The sequence below is a fragment of the Mytilus galloprovincialis genome, chromosome 1, assembly GCF_965363235.1.
Source record: "Mytilus galloprovincialis chromosome 1, xbMytGall1.hap1.1, whole genome shotgun sequence".
Classification (NCBI taxonomy): Eukaryota; Metazoa; Mollusca; class Bivalvia; order Mytilida; family Mytilidae; genus Mytilus; species Mytilus galloprovincialis.
This window is the reverse complement of record NC_134838.1, coordinates 6,034,432-6,061,115: the sequence shown is the minus strand read 5'-3', so window position 1 is coordinate 6,061,115 and position 26,684 is coordinate 6,034,432. Positions and strand designations below refer to the sequence as shown.

Genomic DNA, 26,684 nt, shown 5'->3' with positions numbered 1-26,684 from the left:
ATTAGTACGTGAATTATGGATGTTAATAAATGCTTATTTGGGAAGTCTGTGACTTTATCGGTTTTTACTTGCTTATAAACATGCATGTTCCCATTTTTCTTTCGCCTAAAAAATAAATTTTTATCATTCAATGCAGTTATTAGCTCACCTGGTCCAAAGGGCCAAGTGAGCTTTTCTCATCACTTGGCGTCCGTCGTCTGTCGTCCGTCGTCGTCGTCCGTCGTTGTTGTCGATAATTTTTACATTTTGAACTTCTTCTAGAGAACCACTGAATGGAATGAAACCAAACATGGCATGAATGTTCCTTATGAGGTGTTGACCAAGTGTTGTTACTTTGTAGCCGATCCATCATCCAAGATGGCCGCCAGCGGGGGACTTAGTTTAACATAGGACCCTATGGGAAATGCATACAAATGACTTCTTCTAGAGAACCACCGAATGGAATGAAATCAAACATGGCATGAATGCTCCTTATGAGGTGCTGACCAAGTGTAGTTACTTTGTAGCCGATCCATCATCCAAGATGGCCGCCAGCGGGGGACTTAGTTTAACATAGGACCCTATGGGAAATGCATACAAATGACTTCTTCTAGAGAACCACTAAATGGAATGAAACCAAACATGGTATGAATGTTCCTTATAAGGTGCTGACCAAGTGTTGTTACTTTGTAGCTGATCAATCATCCATGATGGCCGCCAGCGGGGGGACTTAGTTTAACATAGGACCCTATGGGAAATGCATACAAATGACTTCTTCTAGAGAACCACGGAATGGAATGAAACCAAACATGGCATAAATGTTCCTTATGAGGTGCTGACCAAGTGTTGTTACTTTGTAGCTGATCCATCATCAAAGATGGCCGCCAGCGGGGGGACTTAGTTTAACATAGGACCCTATGGGAAATGCATACAAAACGTCCGTCGTCGCCGTCGTTAATTTTTTACATTTTTGAACTTCTTCTAGAGAACCACTGAATGGAATGAAACCATTGCAAACATAACATGAATGTTCCTTATGAGAAGCTGACCAAGTGTTGTTACTTTGTCTCCGATCCATCATCCAAGATGGCTGCCAGTGGGGGGCTTAGTTTAACATAGGACCCTATGGGAAATGCATACAAAAGTCTACTTCTAGAGAACCACGCAATTGAATGAAATCAATCATAGCATGAATAGTCCTTTCCTTATGAGGTGCTGGCCAAGTGTTGTTACTTTGTAGCCAAATTTTATCTGTTTTTATATGATTTTAAAAACACAAGTAGAGTCAGGTGAGCGATACAGGCTCTTGGGAGCCTCTAGTTATTAGTGTCACAAGTTAGAGGTTAAGCTAGCTGTGCACCAGGTTTAATTTCTACACAAGGATACGCCTGTACCAAGTCAGGAATATGACAGTTCAAGTTGTTTTCCAATCATTTGATGTGTTTGAGCAACTGATTTTGCCATTTAAAAAGGGACTTTCCGTTTTGAATTTTCATTGGAGTGTTGTTTTTGTTTGATTTTTTATGTATGACTATTTGTGATTTCTCATGCACAAATAACTAATGTAACTTTTGTTTTTATTGATAATTTGTATTGGAGAACACTCACCAAGAGGACCTTTTTAAAAATCTTTTCTTTTCCACCCTGAAATATTGACAAACAAGAACCTGGAAATGATCAAGAATAAACCTTATTTTCATCCTAGTTCGATTAACAAATACAAGTTTAAAAAACATTACGTAAATATTTTATTGAAAATCTATCCGAAGCGAAAAGTTCAAATAATTAAAAAGGTTCGATATAAAAGGTTTTCTGAACTTTTTGTAGGAATTTATAATAAATAATTATCAGTGAACCCCTTAAGTTCACTCCATATGCGATGTAGTATGTTTACTAATTGAGAAAAAGGAAATTGGATGCAAACAACAAAAAAAATTAAAAAAATCTATAATTCCTTTTTGCAAAAAACATGTCACTAGATTATGTAAATATTTTGATTATGTAAATATTTTGTAAAAAATCTATACAGCTAATAATATATAAATGCACACTCCATATATTGACCCTATAAAACGTTCCGTTAATAACTGGTTTCCATTTAAAAATTAACATGTTCAATGTTTATAGTTGACAATGTGGAATGTTGGACATTACACATAAAACGCTGTGGGATATTTATATCTTGTCATTCTAGGCTATCAAACCAGCGATAACAGTGGGGTAAGAAGTTTGTTATCTTTTTTTAATTTCCCATTGAGAAATTTATTCAATTCAATTCATAGTATTTTGTAGTTCTATATCAAACGTACGTTTAGAAAAGGGGTAGCACAAATTGCAACACCTATACACCATAAAATAATTAGTCTGATACTATTTTATTATTTTTAGGGAAGGCAGTACCCTTCTTGAAATTTTCATTTGTGCAGGTATATATAAGAAATAAATATGAGTGAACCCTTGCCTGTTCATTCCAAGTACTATGTATTAGTTGATTGAGAAAATTAGAAGAGAAGACAAACAAATTTAACGAAAATTTATGTTGAACATAAAATATACTATTAATGAATTAAACCACCAGAGAAACTTGGCTAAAGTAGTAAACCAAAAGCTTCCTATTGTATATACTCGTTTAAAAATAAAGTAGGGCTGATACCTGGGGTTATACAACGTGAACCGGGGGGGGGGGGGGGGGGTTACGACCTTTACTACACATTAGGGTCTCGCACGGTCGGGGGAGGGGGTACACGATACGAATACGAATGTTTTATATGTTTCTTATCCATAGTTCAATATATCAAAATTTTATTAAAACATAAATACACGAATGCATATTATCAACACTTATACAGTTATATACTTATATATCCATATATACCGATAAGATTAAGATAGCATGGAAATATTGTAACAGTAATATCTCGAGTAATATATTTTTATCCCGAAGGGTTTACTGGGCTCTCTGTGTGTTAAAGAACCATGGGAACAACTCTTTTTGAAAGATGTCCGTATGTAGTCTGCTGTATAAAACAAATCCCACCAATAATCTTTGTCAAAAGTTGGGAAACAGTTGGATAGGAAGCTATACACATATTACAAAACCTACCTATTGTATTAATTATTCAATTGTTCTGGTACTGAACAAGCATGAAATATTTGCCACTGAAAATTGAGCAAACAACAATCAAACAATTACATATTTGTGAAACCAGGACTCACACGAACAAGGTGATAATACTATACACAGTTATTCGTTACTCAACAAAGCATTTCTATTGTTGAATACATATCTCAATTGAGCTTAACAATTATTCTATAATCTAACATCATCACAAAAGAGAAACTATTTCAATAGTTCCAGAAAAGAAAAGATCGTCTTCGACATCTGAATGACATGAAGTACAAATCATAGCTTCTTAGGGAGTTGTATTATGCCAAATTTGTAAATTTTAGGCGACTATTACGTTGTTGTTTTTTTTTTAACATTTTTAACAGTAGGTAGATTTCTTATTTATAATTGTTAACAAGTAACTGTTTGATGTAATTCTAAACCCACTGTGAAATTGCCGTTCGAGCTATATAAATCTCTGAGTAAACTTTTAGATGTTACTTGCAACCTGAAGCCATAGGCTTCTTATATAAAAGGGTGCACACCCGATTCAAATACAAGTGTTGAATTGACAGCGGTTTTATATATCCTAAATAAAGTTTTTGTAAATTTCAATTACAAAACCAATACTATACAAATGTAAGTCCATACCAAAACAGTAATAAGCAACTTAGTTCTGAGGATAATATATTGTCAATGAAACGGCAACATAACGATACAAAGACAGTTCAACATGACACCCCAACAAAGAATGGCAACTGTTTAACGACAATTTCTGGTTAAAACAAGGAAATATGTTCTCCTGTACCATGTTTGATAACATTGAGAATAGAAATGGGGAATGTGTCAAAGAGACAACAACCCGACCATAGAACAGACAACAGCAGAAGGTCACCAATAGGTCTTCAATGCAACGAGAAATTCTCACACCCGGAGGTGTCCTTCAGCTGGCCCCTAAACAAATATACTAGTTCAGTGATAATGGACGTCATACTAAACTCAAAATTATACACAAGAAACTAAAATTAAAAATCACACAAGACTAACAAAGGCCTGAGGCTCCTGACTTAAGTTCGAATCAAATTGAAACAAATGAAAAACGATACACACTGAATACACAGATTCATAAATTTACAGTTCCTGATTTAGTTTCTCATGCCATTTTATTTGTTTCTAAATATTCGACCAGTAAAACTTAATCATTGTGAATCCTTGATTTTGAACGTTTTGAAATATTTCATCAGGAATAAATATTTTAGTGCACCCGTACACGATATAGTATTTGACATATAACACACATTATGTGGTTTCAGGGGCAGATATAGCAGGATGTCAAATTGTTCTAACGAGTTTCCCACAACAGGAGTTTTATATGATGGTGAGTTACTCTATTTTTGCGTGGTACTATTTACATTGTTACTATTTACAAACAATTCATCAAACCGTATGAAATATGGTTCAGACTTAAGAAAATTAGTTGTAGGTTTTACTACAAGGCGGATTTCACAACATTTCCATTTCTATATTACTTTTAACAAAATAACTTCAACGATTTTAAAAATAACCCATTTAAGTAAAAATAAAATTGAGAATGGAAATGGGAAATGTGTCATAGAGACAACAACCAAGTGTCCAGTTCCTTTTTATACATAGATGTCCAGACTATATTTCAAATGGAACAAGACGAACATCTCCTTAGAGAAGTTTCAAAGGGTGTAGTTGCACGTTGCTTGAAGTATGCTAGTGTTTCACTGGACTTAATTCAAAACAGACGGTTTATAAGAACGGATTGCAATGAAAATACTACGCAATGTAGAATAACTAAAACAAATTCAATTGTTAGTAGAAATGTACTATTTGAAGCTGCGACACTCTTGAAGGTGCACATGACCATTCTCAATTTCTAAGTGTTCACCCATCAAGCTGAAGCATGTTTTACATACAAAACTTTTTCGTAGGTATGGAACGATAAAACGAATATATGATTTCATTCTTGTTTGTTTTGTACAGATATTTCGTTGCTTTTGGTTTATATCGTTTGTTTATACCTGAAAGGAAACATCAAAATGTTAAATATATTTATAGTTTACAAAAAGTCCTAAACAACCTTTAAGTTCCAAAAATTAAAAATTAAATAAATCACGTTCTTAGTCATTAAAGTCGAGCGCCAAGAAGATGTACTTGAGTTAACCGTTTTTATATTTGTTATTTACAAAATTATTAAGAAAGGCTCAGTCTAGTATATACGGCCATGTTCCAAGAATATGACACACGAGTTTTTTTTACGTTAACACTTATATTGCATATATATATACCGAAACTATTTAATGCATATTGTTATATTGTATTACAGAGCTAACTGTTGGAGAATTGGTGCCTGGACTGATTGGATGTGCCCTTGCTGTTATTGTTATTGGTATATATTTTGAAGAGATATGGTTTATTTTACATCACTACCCACATAAAACACAGAGAACAAAATTTATTTGTTTACTAGGACTTTATCCAGTAAGTTATCATATTCTTCAGTAGTTAATGTTAGTGATATCAATAAAAAAAACCACCAAACAAACCTAAAGGCATTTAGAGGTAAAAAAAAAAAAAACAACTAGAGGCATTTAGATGTCAAATAAACAACAGACATGTGTCTATGGAAAAATGAGAATGAATACTTTGACATTACGCACAATATTGCGTCCCAATTGGTAACGTCAAAATTTGACGTTTTACGTCGGTAATCGAGTATACTTTGTTCGTCTTGTTTGTAATCATTTTTGATCGATATGGATACTTCAAAGTCTTGAATATGTATGAAATATTTACTACTGGTAGTTACTCAAGCAAAAATATTATTATTTTAGATAATTATTCATTTTCTATTTGATTATAACTACTATTATATATTACAGTTCTTATCGTGGTTTCTATGATTCTATCTATTTTCGAAATTTGTAATTTGGTTATTTTGTTTTGTCCTCTGATCTTAAAACATGAAATCGAACCGTACTTGTTATTTAAAAACAATGAAATATCGTTCATATATCATATGATAATACGAACTGCTTTCAATTTCGATGGCCAAGGAGGGTGATTGGCCTAATGAGTTCATATAAAGTGATAAAAAGCCTGCGGCGATTTTAAGATAAGCTCGTGGCGAGATTTGTTCGAGTCCGATCCTAATCGACAGTTATTGCAAATATTTTAACTTAAGGTCGCCTGATGTCCGGCTTCTCCTACCTATGATGACAGGTCAATAAAATACAACAAATGTCGTTTATACATGTACATGATGTAGTGGTGTTAAAAACCAAAACAAAGAACAAACTTTTAGAAATAATTTAAAAATACATATACACAAAATGTATGTATAGCGTCGAAAACGTTCAAAACGTAAGAAAATTGTTCAGTGGACAAACTTGCAAGACATTTGATTTGTTAAAAAACGAAGTCATTTCGACTTAACAGCTTATCAAAAAGTATGTTATCGTATTGTGGGGTGAAAGCACAATTACGCAAAAGCACTATTTGGTATGCTACAAATAAAATATTTAATATAATGACGTTGAAACTGACAGTGTTTTGGTAAAAAGCGGCGAAATTCGACATTGGACAATCTTGCAAGACATATTCCCGAAGCCAATGCGTTTTTATTTGTGGTGTGAGTGCTGTAAAATTCCGGATTTGAAATGGTCTATCTAAGCACTTTTGTAGGAATAATTTATGAAAACAAAATTTTATATCATCTGATATTTTAAAAAGCGATAACTTTTGATAACTTACCATTTTCCGAAACCTGACCATGGCGAGGATTATTCATTTTTGAAAAAATCAGCTTTGACCGTTCCATCAAAACAAAAAACAGCAATGACATAATAAATTATATATGACGTTTATCATTCATGCGAATTTTCGCGGATTTTAAACTCTTTTTTAGTCCACAAAAATTTCAGCAAAAGTTATTTTGCGAATAATTTGTTACGTCTGACACGCATATTTTTGACGTTTTGGCAAATTTGTATCATTATTTGAAACTATTATGAAAAGTTAAAGAATATTTTTTTATATTTTTGGAAACAGTAATACCTGCCTCATCTATGGATATAAATTTCATAAAGCTGAACTATTTAGATTTCATAGAAGAGCTATTTATCAAATTGCTCTGTCGCATTTCAATGCATTGACGCAATAACGTGCTTAACGTCTTTACTTCTGGAAAAAAAGGTAACGTTTTTAAGAAGATACAGTAATAACGAGAATGTCACATTCCATTCAGATATGTATAACTTAGGACCCCTATAAGTAATTTTAAAATGACGGTATAGACACCCTTTAAAATGGAATCCATTCAAGCTTGCTGATTTTTAACATGATTTTGTTCCAAAATAAATGCTTGGCGATGTTCATAACAAATAGTTTTTCTCAAAGTTTTGAAGATTTTTTCCATGGAAATTGGGATACATAGTTTAAAAAAATTCTAATCAAGCTGGTGAATTTCAAGTGAAAGTAATTTCACGTGATATTTGCATCCGAAAACTGAAAACCCGTTCATGTATATAACGTTTATTTTTTGTAGAGTTCCTTTTGAAAAGTGATACATATATTTTCAATAACAAGTCGATAGCTAAGGATAGAGTGAAGCCATTTAGAAATGAATTAAAACGCATGCTCCTGCTTTTGACATCCCTAACATGGCATTCTTTACATTATGCTCTCTGTTTGGTTTTACAAAGTATGATTTACATTTGCTGCTGTTCGGGTTTCCTTTTACATGATATGATTTTCAGTTTGTCCTGTTTGGGTTAACCGTTACATGTTATGATTTCTAGTTATCCTTTAAAATGTATGATAACCATCAGGCCCTTGTTAGTATTATCCTTTATATGACATGGTTAACATTATACTCTTGTTTGTGATACCCTTTTCATAGTATGATTTACGTTTTGTTTTTGTTCTAGTAGCTACCCGTGACATAGTATGATTAATATTGAACTGTTTTTAGAGTTACCTTTCACAGTGCATAATTTTACTTTTAGGTAGTATGTATTACCTCCTCATTCGCGGTTTTAATACCAAGGGCAACATTTCTTTGCGAACTTGTGGCGGCCACGTAAGTATAAACATAGTATTGAAGTACTCAATCTATATATGTTTCTATTTTACAGAAATATTATATTTGATAACCATTTTAAATCAAAACTTGATAAAATTTGTGTATTTATTTGCAGTAGAGGTTATCCTAACATGAATTATATACATGGATTCGTGCATTACAAACATTGCTACGTTGATTCGTGCATTACAATCATTGCTACGTTGAATATTTATATACATGGATTCGTGCATTACAATTATCAGTCTATGGAAGAAGCGATTCGATAAAAACTTTTCTTATATCAACGAGTTGCATTGTGGGAAATTTCAGACAAATGTTAGCATTTGTGCGAAATAAGGCCGATTTCTCGGTATGAAGTAATGACTCTTTTCTTAAAACTGGGTGACATTTAACACGAAATACGTCTGGTGTATAATTTCCATAAATTATTTTATGTAATAACAAGCAAGGTGTATTTAAACGAGAAAATTGAATTGTTGAATAAATTAAACATAAATGCATAGATGTACACATTCTATAAATATCATGTAGCAAATTCAGTGGACTGCAATTGAGATGAATTCAATTGTTTGCTAAGTCAAAATCACCTATAAGTCAAAGACATTGCTATATTTTATTATATCAATGCGATATTTGTCTTATGTCATAGCAATAATTTTTTAATAAAAAAAATTTATGAATGCGATACTTTTCTAATATAACTGCTATAGTTTTCTAATATAAAATGAATACGATGAAACGTCACAATGCATGTCAAGAAAACTGCAAACATAATTCACAAACTTAGATCATGACCGGTTTAATGTTTTAGGATCAACATCACTAAAATGTCGTAACTGTTACAAAATTAACGCTAACATGAACTTATCATTCCGATAATGTTGCTTGACCCTATTGATAGTTGAAAGTGTTAACAACCTGTTCAGTATAATTGCTTTCAATCACATGGTTTAACCGACTAACTAACATGTTTAACCCCGCCACGTTATTTATGTATGTGCCTGTCCCAAGTCAGGAGCCTGTAATTCAGTGGTTGTCGTTTGTTTATGTGTTAAATATTTGTTTTTCGTTCATTTTTTTTTATATAAATAAGGCCGTTAGTTTTCTCGTTTGAATTGTTTAACATTGTCTTATCGGTGCCTTTTATAGCTGACTATGTTGTATAGGCTTTGCTGGTTGTTGAAGGCCGTGCGGTGACCTATAGTTGTTAATGTCTGTGTTATTTTGGTCTCTTGTCACGTGGACATTTGTCTCATTGGCAATCATACCACATCTTTTTTATAATTCTATTTGAAGTGATGATGCAATGGCGAAATTTAAATGCGGTTGCAAAAACGTTTACCGACCTATTAGATTCTAATATACTGGTCACACTGCTATAACCTATCCACCTTAGTAATATCGAAATAGACAAAAAATATCATTACTTAAAAGAAACATTCATTCAAACAATTCCAATCCAATACAGCTCCAAATTACTATGAATATTCAAATGGTAGAATAAATAATCCAAACAAATTAAAATGTACAAATGCTGATGTCCCGAACTTTGAAGATACCAACTGAGTAGCCTCAGACTATAAATTGGACAACTTTAGATACAACGAAAATAAAAAATCTTGTCAAACAGAAAATGAATTTATTATTAACATAGAAAAAAAATATTGAGAAGGAAAACAGTTCTTTTTGGATATCAGAGACTTTTCCCGTTGGTAAACCGATATCTCTATGAACATAATATTCAGCTGGCCGCGTGGACACTCTTTTACATCGCGATGACCATGAGGGCATTCCGATGTATTGTTGCCACAGAGATTTGACTTTCGTTTTTTACTAGTAACCGATCATATAAATACGCGAACAAAATAACAAACCGTATCGCTTGTTATAAATTCATTTCTTCAATGAGTACTAAAAAAATGTTTAGGACACAAATAAATAAGATGTAAATGTCTTTGGACGTTAGAAATTTGTAAATATCTTTTCTATATTTATAAATTTAGATCGTTCAGTTTGAGGACTGGGATGCAGTTATTTATATGGGCAAATTTTAAAGATTTATAGATATAGGAAGATGGTGCATGAGTTCGAATGAGACAACTTTCCATCAAAGTAATAATTTGTTTAAAGTAAACCATTATAGATCAAAGTAGGGCTTTAAACACGGAGCCTTGGCTCACAGCGAACACCACGCTATATAGGTACACAAACATTACTAGTGTTAAACCATTCAAACAGGAAAACCAACGGTCTAACTTGTATATAAAAAAAAAAGAGATTCAAAGGTACAGGTCAGATTTTGTCGAATCAATCTGAACAAGGACAGTATGATTCATCTTTGTCACAAGTTAGTTTCATTGTTATCAATAAAGAAAGTCTTCCATGTGTGCGTTGCGAGCATATCGGATATATATTATTTCGGTGCGTTCATTATGAAATTTGCGAAGACGTTACGCGCGATGTTCGTACCTCTTTGGAAATTCGGTGTAGTTGGCAAGATTCAAGTCCAAAATATATAATTGTGTGATATTATATTCATTGCTATTGTACGTATTTTAAAAAATAACGATTTTTAAAATAAAAACGAAAAAAATAAAACTATGTTTCATGCTGCATGCGAAGCTTCATTTAAAAAAAACCGGCGATATTTAGGTTGTCCCGCGTAACATATTTCATTTATTGTAACCACTAAACTATGATTTTCGTCAAAACTATTTAATATTTTGAAAAACGGATTTTTCTATTATTAAACAGAATGTTTCCTTCAGTCTTTTATGCATTTTTTATGACGTTATGATGACGTCATAGAAAAAAAAACGCGTTCTATACTACAAGGGCAAATCTGTCCCGCGGGGAAAAAATGGGATTCCAAAAATGAGAATCAAAAACATTTATCTAAAATGAAAAAAAAGTTTAGTATTTGTATTTACTACATCAATGTTAATTTGCTTAATTTTATGAATTTAAAGATAAATATCCTGAAAAATGATATATGGTAATTTATGAGCGATTTTTCAAAGGCTTACAAGTTTGTCGCACCGCCATTTTTTGACGTAAAAAAGAACTAAACTCAAATTTACGTCAATTGTTTGTTTATCACTGCTCTTATAATGGTAGAATTTTATGACTTTTTAAAATGTTATTTTTCTTAAATTTTCAAAAAACTGAAATACATTAATTTTCGATCAGTAGTTAAAAAGCACCGTCGATTTTGCGGAGTCTTACAAGAATGTCGCACTTGCTTAAAAACAACGTTTTAGTCGGATTTTTCATTTGAACGTTGTACGAAATACTCGCGACGTTGTGTTACGCTTACATGAACGAACATCTCGCGTAACGTCTAAATGTTATATATGTAAACAATCATTTTGATACTTAGGTATTTGATTACGGCATTGTTTATTAAACCCTTATTTGATTAGTTTTGCTTCTAAAACCAATTGAGAAATTTGTAAGATGTTAGCAAAAACAATTTGAATTTAATCAATGGTCTTAAAACTGCTTATTTACATACAATACTACATCGGACCCCAAATTAATTCGATATGAAATCTTTCTATCATATGCCTCAACAGAGAAGAAACACATTTTAATATGGACGAATCGACAAAAGTATACATAATGAACACTGTTTGGGAAAGTCTTAAAGTAACTTTCTAAATTATGTTTGAAAATTTTTACAATGCATTTATTTAATAAATTTTTTTTTTTTTTTATTATTATTTTACTTTCCAGTATCCAAATAATTGTTTTGTTCACACAGAAAACGTAGCATTGAGGCGTATTTTCCGGAATTTGCCGAGTATCACCGGAATGCCATGCGATAACGTTACGGAAAGGCATGCGATAACAATAGAAGCATGTGATAAACTTTTCATATCAGCCCGCTAAGCACCAATTCGAAGAAATATGGAATTTACGTTAATTTAATGCTATTATCATACAGTAAAAATCATATGTTATTTAGTCTAAGTATATGATGAATCCTTGTATCAACCTCATACAAAGGCTATATTTGTATAATATCACTATGTGATATAAGAAAAGTTTTTATCGATACGCTTCTTCCATAGACTGATTATAAACATGTATTCGTGCAATACAAACATTGCAACGTTGAATATTTATTATACATGGATTCGTGCAATACAAACATTGCTACGTTGAATATTTATTATACATGGATTCGTGCAATACAAACATTGCTACGTTGAATATTTATTATACATTGATTCGTGCAATACAAACATTGCTACGTTGAATATTTATGCTGCATCCTCAGTCAGAGTATCATGTGTAAAAATTAGAATACCGTTTATTTAGTTATATTAAGATAAAAAAAAATAGGAGTACATGTTTTATAAAACGATCGCAACAAGGCACTTTATCTACTGTATCCCCTTGGTACCAAATGTGAATTAGCCAGTGTTTTGGCATAGTTTAATATCATCAACACTTTAAAGACAAGTTGGCAAAAACAAATGTATTTATTGACCGCAAATAAGAAGTTGAAAGCTACCGTATATGCACTATAATACACAAATACATATATATTGGAGATTTGTAAACATGGGCCCCTTACAGCTTGCTGTTGGGTGTGAACGGGATGCTCTGTATTGAAGGCTGTACTTTGAACTATAAATGTTTACTTTTTACATATTATGACTTTGATGGAGAATTGTCTCATTGGCACTCATACCACATCTTTTATTTTCTATGATATGTGATGCAGTAAATTATCGTACAATACAGTATGCAGACGTATCTAGTTTTATTGAATCAGAGTTGGCGTTTCGCCGATAAAAAGCACAAACACATATTCGTATGTAAAAAACATTTAAATACCAAAAATAGTTCATATTAATAAAGTAATTTGAAATTTCTATTGTAACTGGTCACACTACATTATATTACATTGTAGATATTTGTCGTTCTGCATTCTATTGTTTGTCAACATGATTGTTTCCTACTTTGGTGGTACAAAAAACCTTCTATATGTGATGTCGGATGAAAAGATGCCATTTAGAGTACCACCTTGCTGCTGTCTGTTTTGTTTCAACGATTTACCATTTAACAGGTTTGTTTAATTTTCAACCTTATTTTATCTTCTTCTTTTATATAAATAAGGCCGTTAGTTTAACATTCAATGTCATTTAGGGGCCTTTAATAGCAAACTAGGCGGTATGGGCTTTGCTCATTGTTGAAGGCCGTACGGTTACACATAATTGTTAATTTATGTGTCACTTTGGTCTCTTGAGAAGAGTTGTCTCATTGGCAATCATACCACATCTTCTTTTTTTTTATATATTAATAGGAATTTGTTACTAATTAACCGATAGTTTATTCTAATATGACGTCCTTGCCTCACGGTCATAAAACTTTCGAGCATGATTTTTGTACTCAGACTCGACAATCAACCAATCCAATTGCTGGATTTCATGTTTCGAGCATGATTTTTGTGCTCCGAGCACTGAGCAAAGTTTTATGCCTTCAAGGCCTTATTACGCTTTGTAAACAAAGCCGTGTTCTAATGAGCACAAAATATGTTTGACACATGCGCACGAACTTACTGTGTATACTAACGTTATTTCCATCGGTATCCTTTAAAATATATACATTTAAGCAGCTAGCATAAACTTTTATTATATATCTTTATAAAACAACATATATTTTCCCTGCTCGTAGTTTTTAAACTTATCAAATATGAAATGTAATGCACAAACTCCTCGGGGAGGAAACGGGGAAAGCCAAACATTTTTACGGTATTTTCGTACGCTTCGATCTATAAAAATACTGTATTTAACCTATTAGAATCGAAATAATTCCTTCGTGTCATGATCTATGCTCATTTTAACATGGGTAGGCATTATATTTGACCACATTTTACACCTCGCTAACGCTCAGTGTAAAATATCGACAAATATAATGCCTACCCATGTTAAAATGAGCATAGCGCATGACATGAAGGAATTATTTCTTAAATAATAAATATTGTTGAACAGTAAAGTCAAATGGTAGGCTCTTAAATGGAGGTAATCGGAGAAATGAACGGATAAGATTGACACTTCTAGTAACAAAACGACAATAACTGTGTAAGGTGATTGTATGCACGTATAGTTATTTGGAACGCTAGCTGACAAAATTTCCTCATAGATTTGTTTTCCTCAAATGAAAGTTTGAAGTCGCAAATTTCCTCAGAGGAAATGGAATTTCCTCAAAGGAAAATATTATGCAGAAAATTCCTAAGATTTTTCCTCAAAGAAAATGTGTTCTTCATAAAAGGGAAAATATTTCCCTTGAGGAAAAATCTTTGTCCAGTAGGGAACTTTGATTTTCCTTAAGGAAAACAGCCATTCCTCTGCGTAAATTGTTGAAAACAGGAGCAAAACTTTTTCAACAGTGGTGTTAGAGCCAAATTTTTTAGGACAAATATCAGAGAAGCAATACCAACCAAGTTATCAACTTCATTTTGACCAAATTTAAGGTGACAACGTTTGAACACAGTGGAATTGCAAACTTGTCCTGGAGACAGTTCAATGTTTGACATACCTTATATTTGTAAGCATGGTTTCAATGTCATAAAGATGCCTTATTTTTATTGATTTCAATTAATTCAATACATTAAAAGGATTTTTGTTGAAAATATAAATAACGATCAAAGAATAAAAACAACTTAGAACATCTAAGATAAACTAGATGTGTCAAAACGACACGAATGGCCCGTCTCAACAATTTCAACAACACATGTGGACACAAACATGATGGCAGTCTCACATATCAAAAATCAGCTCAAAATCTGAAGGCGTATAGAAAAAAGATTTTAAACAATTTTCAACGTCTTAAACCCTTAATTTTAGCAAAAATGAGCTGAGAAGAACTAAACTTAAACTAGATCTGTAATTCATCATGGTTAACTAACATAACAAAAATCAGCCCAATATCTCAAGGCGTTTAGAAAAAAACTCCATACAACCGTGATTTTCAACAATTTATCAACGTCCAAAGTTCGGCAAAATTAGCGGAGCGGAACGAAATTTAAACTTGACCTGTAACTCATCATGATTAGTTCACATACCAAAAATCAGCCGATATCTCAAGACGTTTAGGAAAAAACTCCGTATTATGGTTTGTTGCGAAATGACGGAATGACGAAATGACGGAATGACGAAATGACGAAATGACGGACAAGGGTGAAACTATATGGCACCGACAACTTCGTGCGGGGCATATATTTGTCGGACTGTGACTTACAATTCATTAAAAATTAAACACTATCAAAGGTTATCTTAAAATACAAAGAAAAAGGTAAAGATTGAAACAAACATCATAAACATGTTTACCGCAGAGGCGGATTTAGGGGGAAGGGGGGGGGGGGGGCAGCCCCTTTTTGGGAAAAAATTTGGTTGCTTATATAGGGAATCCCTGAAGCGTGACTGGAGTAGGCGCCCCCCCCTTAGACAGTCAGTGGGCCCCCACTTATGAAAATTTCTAGATCCGCCAGTGTACCGTTAGAAAGAGAGTCTCACACCTGTTTTACTGTTAACCGGAAGTTTTCTCTCCACAGGAAGTACTTGCGGATAGCTACAATCATGGTACTACAGATTACTATAATCAAACCAGTGTCCCTGTTTATAGCAGCTGTTTTGTGGACCGATGACCAGTATACACCAGGAGACGAGGTACAAATATGTTAGGTTAATGTTGTGAACAAACAAAGGTTAAATGGAGTTAAGCGCTTACTCCCGCAACATTATACATGTCCATTTCCGAAGTCCGGACTGATCAGTTTGTAAACCCCTGGGTTGTGGTTGCTGGCTGTGTATTATAATTATTGTTCGTTTACTGAAGTAATCATAAATCAAGCTATTATTTTTGTCTTTCAGATTGTTAAACATTTTGTCGTCACTGTGCCTTTTATAGCTTAGTAGAAAAACGTAAAATCACTAAAATACTAAACGATGACCAGTACATGACCAGTAGATGTTAATATCCTCGTCATTTGGATGGTTGTACGATTGGCAATTTGCCACATCTTTTATTCTTTATGTTAATCAATCCGATTTGTGCATTCTAAAACCGTGTGTCGTTTGTTAATTTATATTTAACATTATGTTTTGGATTTGTTTTTACAGACACACTTATATTTCATAGCTTTAGCTTCAAATATGTTTGTCAAAACTAGTAAACTATAGGCACTGAAAACGTTTTTTCTTTGAAAGAGTTCGATGAATTATACTAATACATAGATTTAGTTGTAATTTGAGTGATCTTAAAAGGTCTGAATATTTTAAAAGTGACTGGATACTAGGATCATTTTCGATTAAAAAAATGCAATTTTTTGGTTTCCAAGTTCAAGTAATTATTATTTCAGAGTGCTCCAAAGAATGGTGTGTTTTACACAAACTTAACTGGTATGATATCAACAATAGCTGGTATCTGGGGAATCGCTATTATATATCGATCAACCAGGCCGAAACTTCCCGCCTATAGGATTGGTTTAAAGTTTATAGGTCTGCAGCTTGTTCTGATATTCCTTAATCTACAGTTTGGTATTATTAGCCTCCTAGCCAGGAATGATATACCAGAATGTTCAGGAACCAGGGACTCTCTTGTGAGGGGATATCGTAAGATACTTTGGTTAAAAATATAAGAAGATGTGGTATGGTTGTAAGGGATAAAATTGAGAATGAAATGGGGAATGTTTCAAAGAGACAAAAACACGACCATAGAGCAGAAAACAGCCGAACGCCACAAATGGGTCTTCAACACAGCGATAAAATCGAACAACCGGAGGCTGTAACACAATACATGGTTATTTAGAACACCAGTTTATTAAAGACCGTCTGTAACAGTGTCCATAACGGACGGTTTCCTCATACAGTAAAATACATAAGTATATATACAGAATATAAACAGTGTCAAGGTTTCTTTTAATTTGACCATTACAACTTTCATTCTAAAGATACATGGATGAATATCTCTTAAGTTGACTATAATTGACATGTTTTGACCAACCTGGATATTGATGTTTGAAGAGGGACGAAAGATACCAAAGGGACAGTGAAACTCATAAATCTAAAATAAACTGACAACGCCATGGCTAAAAATGAAAAAGACAAACAAACAACAGCACACATGACACAACATAGAAAACTAAAGAATAAACAAAACGAACCCCACCAAAAAACTAGGGGTGATCTCAGGTGCTCCGTATATCCAGTGTTTTAACTATTTGTTATTGCAACATGTCACCATCTGGTCTGCATGTAAACATGTTATATGCAACGTAGCGGTCATTAAAACAACCTTTTCCAAGGTCATGATTTTCTAAATAGATATTCCCCTGTATTTATTGTATTCAATTTCATAAACATTTTGAGAATATATAATCATAAATATAATGCGTTTTGTTAAAATATACTTTTTCACTTTTTTGGTCTTTTGGAAAATGTTGTTTGTGCTTTATTTAGGCCCTTCTACAACGACATCTGTTTTACATGCACACGTATAAAAATTGCGGTTTTTATCCAACTCAACGATAGGTGTGAACGTAGTTTTCAGTTTAGACTTGTATATATATACATATATATAGAAAATAATAAAATATACCACGAGGAAAGGTAACACACGGCCAGCGAAAGCTCTTTTTTTGAGAGCCACGGTGGTCGTGTGGTCTAGCGGGACAGCTGCAGTGCAGGCGATGTGGTGTCACGATATCACAGTAGCATGGGTTCGAATCCCGGCGAGGGAAGAACCAAACATTTTTGGGTTGATGTTTAGACGAGTTATATATATATATACAACTCGTCTAAACATCAACCCAACAATGTTAGATCTGTAAGTTTGCTTTCGCAAATTTTTGGTTCTTCCCTCGCCGGGATTCGAACCCATATATATATATTTTAAGCCCATCATAATAGTATTGTCACAAGGCGGGCTTCAGCAGGTTCCTTATTAAAAACGAGTTCTAGTTTATCGGATTTTACTTGTTTGAAATATATTATTTTAAGTATTTCAAAAAATGAAAATACCAGACAAGATTAATATTTAACGTCCTAATTCTGAGCACTGTGTATTGATACATCCAGAACAGTGTAATAGGAGACTAGTCATTAAATGTTTGGAACTACATATATGGTACATTGTAAACGGAACACATCATTGCTAAATCAACATTTATCACAAGCATTGTACAGAAGTTTGGTTGTTGTCGACTTATATATATATATGTATTATTTTTTGTTTCGGGGAGAAGGGGGATCGATGTTGCTCTACATACACTATCACTGTTATATTACAGACATATATCTATGTATTATTTTTTGTTTCGGGGAGAAGGGGGATCGATGTTGCTCTACATACACTATCACTGTTATATTACAGACATATATCTATGTATTATTTTTTGTTTCGGGGAGAAGGGGGATCGATGTTGCTCTACATACACTATCACTGTTATATTACAGACATATATCTGATGTTCAGTAGTTGTTGTTTGTCGATGTGGTTCATAAGTGTTTCTCGTTTCTCGTTTTTTTTTTTTAGATTAGACTGTTGGTTTTGCTATTTGAATGGTTTTACACATGTCCTTTATTGGGCCCTTTATAGCTTGTTGTTCGGTGCGAGCAAATGCTCCGTGTTGGATACCGTACTTTGACCTATAACAGTTTACTTTTACAAATTGTAACTTGGACGAGATAGCTGTCTCATTGTCACTCATACCACATCTTCTAATAAATATGTACAACTATTTCAGGGCTTCACCACACTATGCTAGTTTATGAAGCGTTTCTAGTCTCAATATTAGCAAGATTTGCTTACAGGCGATTAGAACCAGAACTTCTAAGTAAACTGGAACTCGAAAACGAGGTTCAGAAAACTGATGACAACAAAGCAACTGGAAATGTGAGTTAAAAATATATCATAAAATATACAAAATTCAATTCTTATATTTGTTTTTACCGCATTTGCATAAATCAACGTAACAATGTACTCTAAATGTCAGTAAATTAACATCAAAAAATTAAATTATTCTTAAGTTGTGTGTGTGTGTGTGTCCAGATTAATGCGATCCTATCAGACTTTCAGAACTTCATGATACAACGCTCTACGAACAAAACTTTCATAACTGCATGATACAACGCTGTACATACGAAACTTTCATAACTGCATGATAAAACGCTCTACGTACGAAACTTTCATAACTGCATGATACAACGCTCTACGTACGAAACTTTCATAACTGCATGATACAACGCTCTACGTACGAAACTATTTTAGTTATTCATTTAATTTAAGACTACGAAGAGAATTTTGTAAACGCCAACGGACAGCAGGCAACAACCCTCCCCCCAAAAAACAGTTAGGCAGATTGACATTAAGAAGTAATGAAACAGTTAGGCAGATTGACATTAAGAATTAATGTAACAGTTAGGCAGATTGACATCAAGAAGTAATGAAACAGTTAGGCAGATTGACATTAAGAAGTAATCAAACAGTTAGGCAGATTGACATCAAGAAGTAATCAAACAGTTAGGCAGATTGACATTAATAAGTAATCAAACAGTTAGGCAGATTGACATCAAGAAGTAATCAAACAGTTAGGCAGATTGACATTAAGAAGTAATTATTCTTTCTTAATTATGCAGCAGAGACAGCATATGACTAAAATGTACTTAACTCTAAGCCTTAAATATTTAAATTAATGATCAGTTTAATGAAAATCATTGTCATTTGCAAAACACACACAGTACTAAAAGTTTGTCATCTGTGGTACTAACATCCAACATACATTGATTTCTTTTCATTAAAAAAATAGAAATGTTTTGCATAAATTTTATTATGTTATTTGATCATCTTAGTAATAATATCAGTCTTTAGAAAGTCACATCTTATTATTATTTTCAGGTATAAAGACATTGAATTCCAACTACTCGTATCTTTGTTTAAAGTAGCACGTGTTTACTTGTGTATGTTTCATAACTTCGACATATCCTCAGAAGAGTAAATGTTGAAACTATATTATAGTAAACAATAACAGTACATCTATGATCGAACAGGAGACGGCAGTTATTTACAACAGACAATTAGACTGTGATATTTGTTAGTGAATATGTAAAATCTGGAGATCTATGGATTGACTTATTTGAAATCAAAATTGTCATCTCAATCTTTTCATTTGAGTTTCTTTCAGAATCATCGACACTGTTATATTCTCGCGAGCTTTGTGGTTTGACACGTACCTGTCGAGTCTTCTGGTGATTTCAGACATATATGTAGTTCTGAAACAGGAAATATCGAATTTAACACAATTCCTGAATTTAGATAGTTAGCATTTAACTTCAGTATTATTGTTTTTGTTTTGATACATGCATGTCTTTACAAAGGTTAAGGTTTTAATCACTTGATATTAAAGTTTTTTTCAAGTCTAATTCGTATCAATACTCATTACAAATTATATATGAACATGAATGGCTAGTCGTCAAAACTGTCTCGTTATTTTTACCTAAACAATTAAGTTTGAAATGAATTAATCTGTGAAACCTTATAGGTGTCATACCACCAATTACTCCCTCAAATTTAGAACGTAGGCCTACTCGGACAAAAAATAGTGCATTTGATGTCATTGTTCACCTAAACTAACCAACAAATTTGCAGAAATGAAAGTTTTGTTGAAAGAGAAATATATTAAGACCATTTTAAGCCAAAATTTACCTGTTTATGAGTTTGCATTAAAAATTGAGGATTAATGCGCTCCATAGTATACTAATTTAAGATTTCCAGAAAACCAGGGGTTATTTTTAGTGGTACCTCCTTTCGGAAGCTCTCTTCTTTCTTATATGATTTTGAATGTATGTTGAAAATTGGCATGCAGAAAGGTGACATATGAACGATTCAGGATATACCTAGTTTCTATGAAGTTAAACTTAAGGTAAAATATTTAGAAAGCTGTGAAAATTGCAAAATTTGGTTGAACAGATAGGGACTTTTAATTGGTGGTATGACACCTATTTACCGTGAAAATACAACCATCCATTGTCCATTTGTCATCGTACAAATAAACTCATCATAGATACCAGGATTGAAACTTGATATTTGCGCCAGACGCCTACAAAAGACTCATCAGTGACGCTCGAATAAAAAAAAGTTACACGGTCAAATAACGTACGAAGTTGGAGCATTGAGGATCAAAAATTCCAAAAAGTTACTGTTAATGTATCAACAGACAGATAGTAGATCATCTGACCGAATGCCAATGTGATCTATTGCAAACACCTTTCGTCCGTCGTCCGTCGTTTAAACCCTTTCGAAGTTCTGCTTCTCTTTAACAACGGAACTTATTTTCAAGAAACTTCTCAAGGTTGGTTATTGGAGTATTTAGATATACACTCACTGTTTTATACACTCGTTGTTTTCTCCCGCTTTATTAACACAAACTGTCTATATTTAAACACGAATTTCATACAAATATGCGAGCCGATTTAGGGTGTCGGACCACTAATTCAAACTATTTTATGACACATTTTGCAGTTTTCACAGCTTTCTTAATATTTTACCTCAAGTAATTTTAAGATCATTTCAACCATTTTTATTATACAACAGTGACTTTTCAAAAGTACCGCATTATCCCTCTTTGTTCGGTGTCCGTTGGAAAACTAATTAAATTATAAATCAGAAATCATTGCGATGTTTTTATTAAAATCAAAAAATGCGCCAGAATCATAATCGCAAGAATTTAAACTTGCATTTTGATTTTTTTTTAATAAATTTAACAAGATTTATCGCAAATATCGAAATCGCATTTTAGACTAAAATGACAAAATCGCAATAATTTCGGAATTTACAGTATATTTTTTGATTGAGAGATATATTTATGTATTTCATTTTTGAGCCGTATGTAGCCACAATTTCTGTCTATCAGACGTTTTAGCATTTTTTTTTAAAACGTTGACTTAATTGAAATACTACAATTAAAATTGCAAGTATAAAGATAAAGAAATACATAGAATGATATATAGAACTAGAACACACCCGTGATATAGCGGGTCCGTGACTGAATTAAAGTATATAACTATGTGTAAGCCTTATTTTAGTATTGGTATTGTCATCTGATAAAGTCGTGCCGATTATAAGATACACAATTTTATCTGCTTTCAAATCTTTTTGTTTGAACCCGTCGACCTGGAACTTATTATTGGTAATATTCATGTCCTGGAATTGAGCATTTTCTAATCAACAGCATTGTCCAATAAAGTTGAATTCTATGATTCGCTGTTTTACGTCATGCCCGCTAACACATTGAAAACTGTACCTATACGCCTTATTTTAAGTGCAGATTTTTAGTAAAGTCTTACTGATTAAAATTCTACAATAGGTAACAATTTGACTGAATTTAGTTGTGCCAACCCTGTGATTATGACCCGTGTATATAGCAAAATCAAATACACCGTTTGGTGGTGCGCCTGTCAGATGCGGAACGTACAGATAAGGTAATAGGTAACGGGTGAATATACTATTGGTATCGGTATCGGATTCGACCCGGAACTTGTTAATTATTGGCATTATTAATTATGTGAAAAACAAAAGGGTCTGGAGTGGTGTAATTTTTAATCTACACCATTGTCCTATATTAGTTATATATAAAGTTGAATTCTTTGATTTGTCGTTTTTACCCGATGACGGCTGATAAATTGGACCTCGTAATTTTAGTATTATAGATAAAACAAACATTGAATTGTTTAACATTTGTTATTTCTTGGTCTTTTATAGCTGACTTTGCGGTATGGACTTTGCTCATTGTTGAAGGCCGTACTGTGACATATAGTTGTTAATTTTTGTGTCATTTGGTTTCTTGTGGAGAGTTGTCTCAGTTTCAATCATACCACATCTTTTTTTTATATTGAATCATTGGTTATCAATAAATTCGACCATGAAAATTTAATACGGTTTTACAACGGTAATTCAGAGTTATGATGTCTTATGTGTATTTGATGAAGTGACTTCAAGAAGTATTATATTTGCTCTCATTGTTTTTGGGATCTGGTGTACCTGATGATAAAATTGAGAATTGAAATGGGGGATGTGTCTTCGGGACGACAACCCAACAAAAGGGCAGAAAACAGCCATGGCCACCAATGGGTCTTCAACACAGCGAGAAAATCCTGCACCCGAAGGCGGGATTCAGCTGACCCTTGAAGAAGTTACTGCAAATTTTTGTTGTTTCTGATGTAAATGTACCTGAAGTAGTGACTTCAAGAAGAACGTGATCTCGTTGATTTGGTGTCTGGTGTACACGACAAAGTTGCTCCTAGAAGTACGTATTCTCAATGTTATGTTTCGTGCATTCGTGATGAAGTTACTCCTAGAAAAATTGTTCTCAATGTTATGTTTCGTGCATTCCTTATGAAGTTAATCTTAGAAGAATTGTTCTAAATGTTATGTTTCTGAGATATCTGATGTAGTGACTCGGAGAAGAACGTGTTCTCATTGTTTCGCTGAATACAATAAAGTTGATTCGGTATTTTGTTTTATTATCATTGTTGGTGTACCGTGTGAAGAAAATTTAAGAACGAGTTATAATTGTCGTCATAATAACAGTTTTATCAGTTTAATTATCAGTTTAATTGAAGTCTGGAGCTGGCATGTCAGTTAACTGCTAGTAGTCTGTTGTTATCTATGTATTATTGTCATTTTGTTTATTTTCTTTGGTTACATCTTCTGACATCAGACTCGGACTTTTCTTGAACTGAATTTTAATGTGCGTATTGTTATGCGTTTACTTTTCTACATTGGCTAGAGGTATAGGGTTGAGATCTCACAAACATGTTTAACCCCGCCGCATTTTTGCGCCTGTCCCAAGTCGGGAGCCTCTGGCCTTTGTTAGTCTTGTATTATTTTAATTTTAGTTTCTTGTGTACAATTTGGAAATTAGTATGGCGTTCATTATCACTGAACTAGTATATATTTGTTTAGGGGCCAGTTGAAGGACACCTCCGGGTGCGGGAATTTCTCGCTACATTGAAGACCTGTTGGTGACCTTCTGCTGTTGTGTTTTTTTCTATGGTCGGGTTGTTGTCTCTTTGGCACATTCCCCATTTCCATTCTCAATTTTATTATCATTAACCAAAATTTAAGTTGTTTCTATTACTTTCAATCGTATTTTCTTTAGATTGCCCTTATCTTCGAGCACAATTTCTATGTAATTGCATTTATAGTAAGACATTTAATTGATACAACGCCATTTACATTAATAGTCCTGTATTTCACTTTTTCGGAAGAACCGTTTTTATCACTTCCTTGATCACGATGCATCTTTTCAACATAATTGATTATGGATTATGAAATAAATGTAAAGCTCTAGTCATGCAATGAGTTTGAATACAATATAAACAGCGTAGGGTTTTTAGACCACAGCTGCAATAAAGTCAAATTGTATCCTTCTACTGTTAAATAGTTATTATCGTTTATTGAAATCTCTTTACGTACAATGTAACACTATAATGAACAAATAACCGTAAAGAGCTATTAAAGATCATAAAGGACCATACATTTACAATAGCTTTATCTTTTTATCATGAGTATAAAATTAATTCACGGTGTTTTCCCATACATTATATATCTTAGTGTGGATTTTCAAGCTAGTCTGAAGCACTCCTACATTTTATTATCCACCATTTTCTACATTTGAAAATGCCTGTACCAAGTCAGGAATATGACAGTTCTTGTCCATTCGTTTTTGATGCGTTTTGTTATTTGATTTTGCCATGTGATTATGGACTTTCCGAATTGATTTTCCTCTGAGTTCAGTATTTTTGTGATTTTACTTTTTATCTCATTTATATCGTATATGTTATGTTAAAAAGAATCGGTAATCGAGCTTTTTACTAAATTACAGGTTGTGCAAAATTTATTTGTTTTGCAAAGATTAGTTTCGAATAATTAATTTATAAACTGTCAAAATAGCCTGTCGTTAGTATTTAGATATGAGTCAAGGCTTTTACTAAACACGGCCTTTTTGCTGCAATATGTATATAACGGAGATACATTTGAGTAATAAATATTTTTTTTTACGAAAGGCCCTCGCTTATATCAATTTTGCCAAAAATGATAAGTAAAATTCCAACTTTAGGTAAGCAAAGTAAACTTTGGACCTTTTAATGACGTAACAAATCCAGTTTTCAGTTTATATCAGTCTGATTATTTATCAATAAGATTAACACATTGCATCAAGAGGTAAATCTAGAGGTCAACATTGACCGTTCTACAGATGGGACATTGATAGATATTGAATATAATTGAGAATGGAAATGCGAATAGTGCCAAAGAGACACTATACCAACCACAGAGCAGAAAACGGACATGGTCACCGACGGAGTTCAAAAAATCCCGCACCCTGACACTGGATTCAACTGGCACCTCAAGAATAATGTATACCAGTTCAGCGAAAATGGACGTCACACTTATCTGTTTGTAAAACATATAAATGAACCAATATAAAAAAGAAAAACATATAATTTTTTTTTATATGTTTAAGTATATTTACGTAGGATAATAATTCATGTTGAAAAAAAATCAATTTCAATTATTTTCAATAGCCAAAAATGTAAAAAAATCACAACTGATTTGCGTGAATAACCATCGAAATGAACAAATTAAAATGAAATATGTTTACAAAATATTTTGAAAAACACAAAATTACGCTATGCGTGTTATCGAACATCCTACAAAGGTGTCCCCTGGCAGTCACTGGTTACGTCAATTCGTTTTATTGAAAAATATATGTTGATTAACAAAGCAATAATATAAGGACCGACCTGCAACCAAAATGTATATATTACATACAAGCCTATGCAATGATTAGGCAGATGCGATTACAGTTAAATGGTCGTTCCCACAGACATAAAATTTATACAATACCAATTACATAAAATGGTCATGTGTTCTATTTCTTTTCGGAAAAAATATATTTTTTTACATCCTTAATCAGTATGCATCCTTTTAAAATTATTCATAGGCATGTTTAAAACTCAAAACATTGTAAAAGTGCATTGAAAATTTTCAAATATTTACAAATGATGAAATAAACTTGATAATAACATGACTTATTATCTTGAGCAAAAGAAACCTATCAATGTCCAATTGTTTCAGATATACATATTGACTCTATAATTCTGTTGCTTCTGTGCTGTTAAGGTTCATCATAACCTTTTGGCTAAAATGGCCGTATTTACACCCCAAATTTTACTCTGAGTACAGACTAACCTATACACCTGCAACAGTTTTAAGGGATGGCAGGAACTAGATATATAAATTTTAAATGCATTTTATGTTTCAGAAAATTATAAACTTTTCTAGATTTTGCTATCCATTTTTTTTCGTTCCTGCAGAAGGTGCAAAAATTAACTAAGTAGTGAAAACGATTGAGAAGCTCCCCTCATATAATCAATGTTGTGAGTAGTATTGATTTAAATGGACAATAGATGGACA

General features: G+C 32.9%; 1 protein-coding gene across 2 annotated transcripts; it reads left to right on the top strand.

The window, feature by feature from the left end:
• The first annotated feature begins 2,064 nt into the window (after nt 1-2,064).
• Nucleotides 2,065-22,579, top strand: LOC143063871 (organic solute transporter subunit alpha-like). 2 transcript variants are annotated; one of them, XM_076236302.1, is made up of 9 exons: nt 2,065-2,199; nt 4,399-4,463; nt 5,439-5,593; nt 8,119-8,192; nt 13,120-13,275; nt 15,763-15,877; nt 16,570-16,822; nt 18,955-19,103; nt 20,106-22,579. In XM_076236302.1, exons 2-9 carry the CDS (start codon nt 4,415-4,417, stop codon nt 20,109-20,111), a joined length of 957 nt encoding a protein of 318 aa, XP_076092417.1. In that variant the 5' UTR covers nt 2,065-2,199; nt 4,399-4,414; the 3' UTR covers nt 20,112-22,579. The 2 variants fall into 2 exon arrangements, with proteins under 2 accessions (XP_076092417.1, XP_076092408.1); XM_076236293.1 differs by lacking the exon at nt 20,106-22,579 and adding an exon at nt 19,497-19,832.
• Nucleotides 22,580-26,684: the final 4,105 nt, after the last annotated feature.

Coding starts and splice junctions, on each gene's coding strand:
- LOC143063871 (XM_076236293.1), top strand. CDS start 4,415: ATGTCAAATTGTTCTAACGAGTTTCCCACAACAGGAGTTTTATATGAT. Junction 4,464..5,438: donor AACAGGAGTTTTATATGATG/GTGAGTTACTCT, acceptor ATTGTATTACAG/AGCTAACTGTTGGAGAATTG. Junction 5,594..8,118: donor GTTTACTAGGACTTTATCCA/GTAAGTTATCAT, acceptor TTTTACTTTTAG/GTAGTATGTATTACCTCCTC.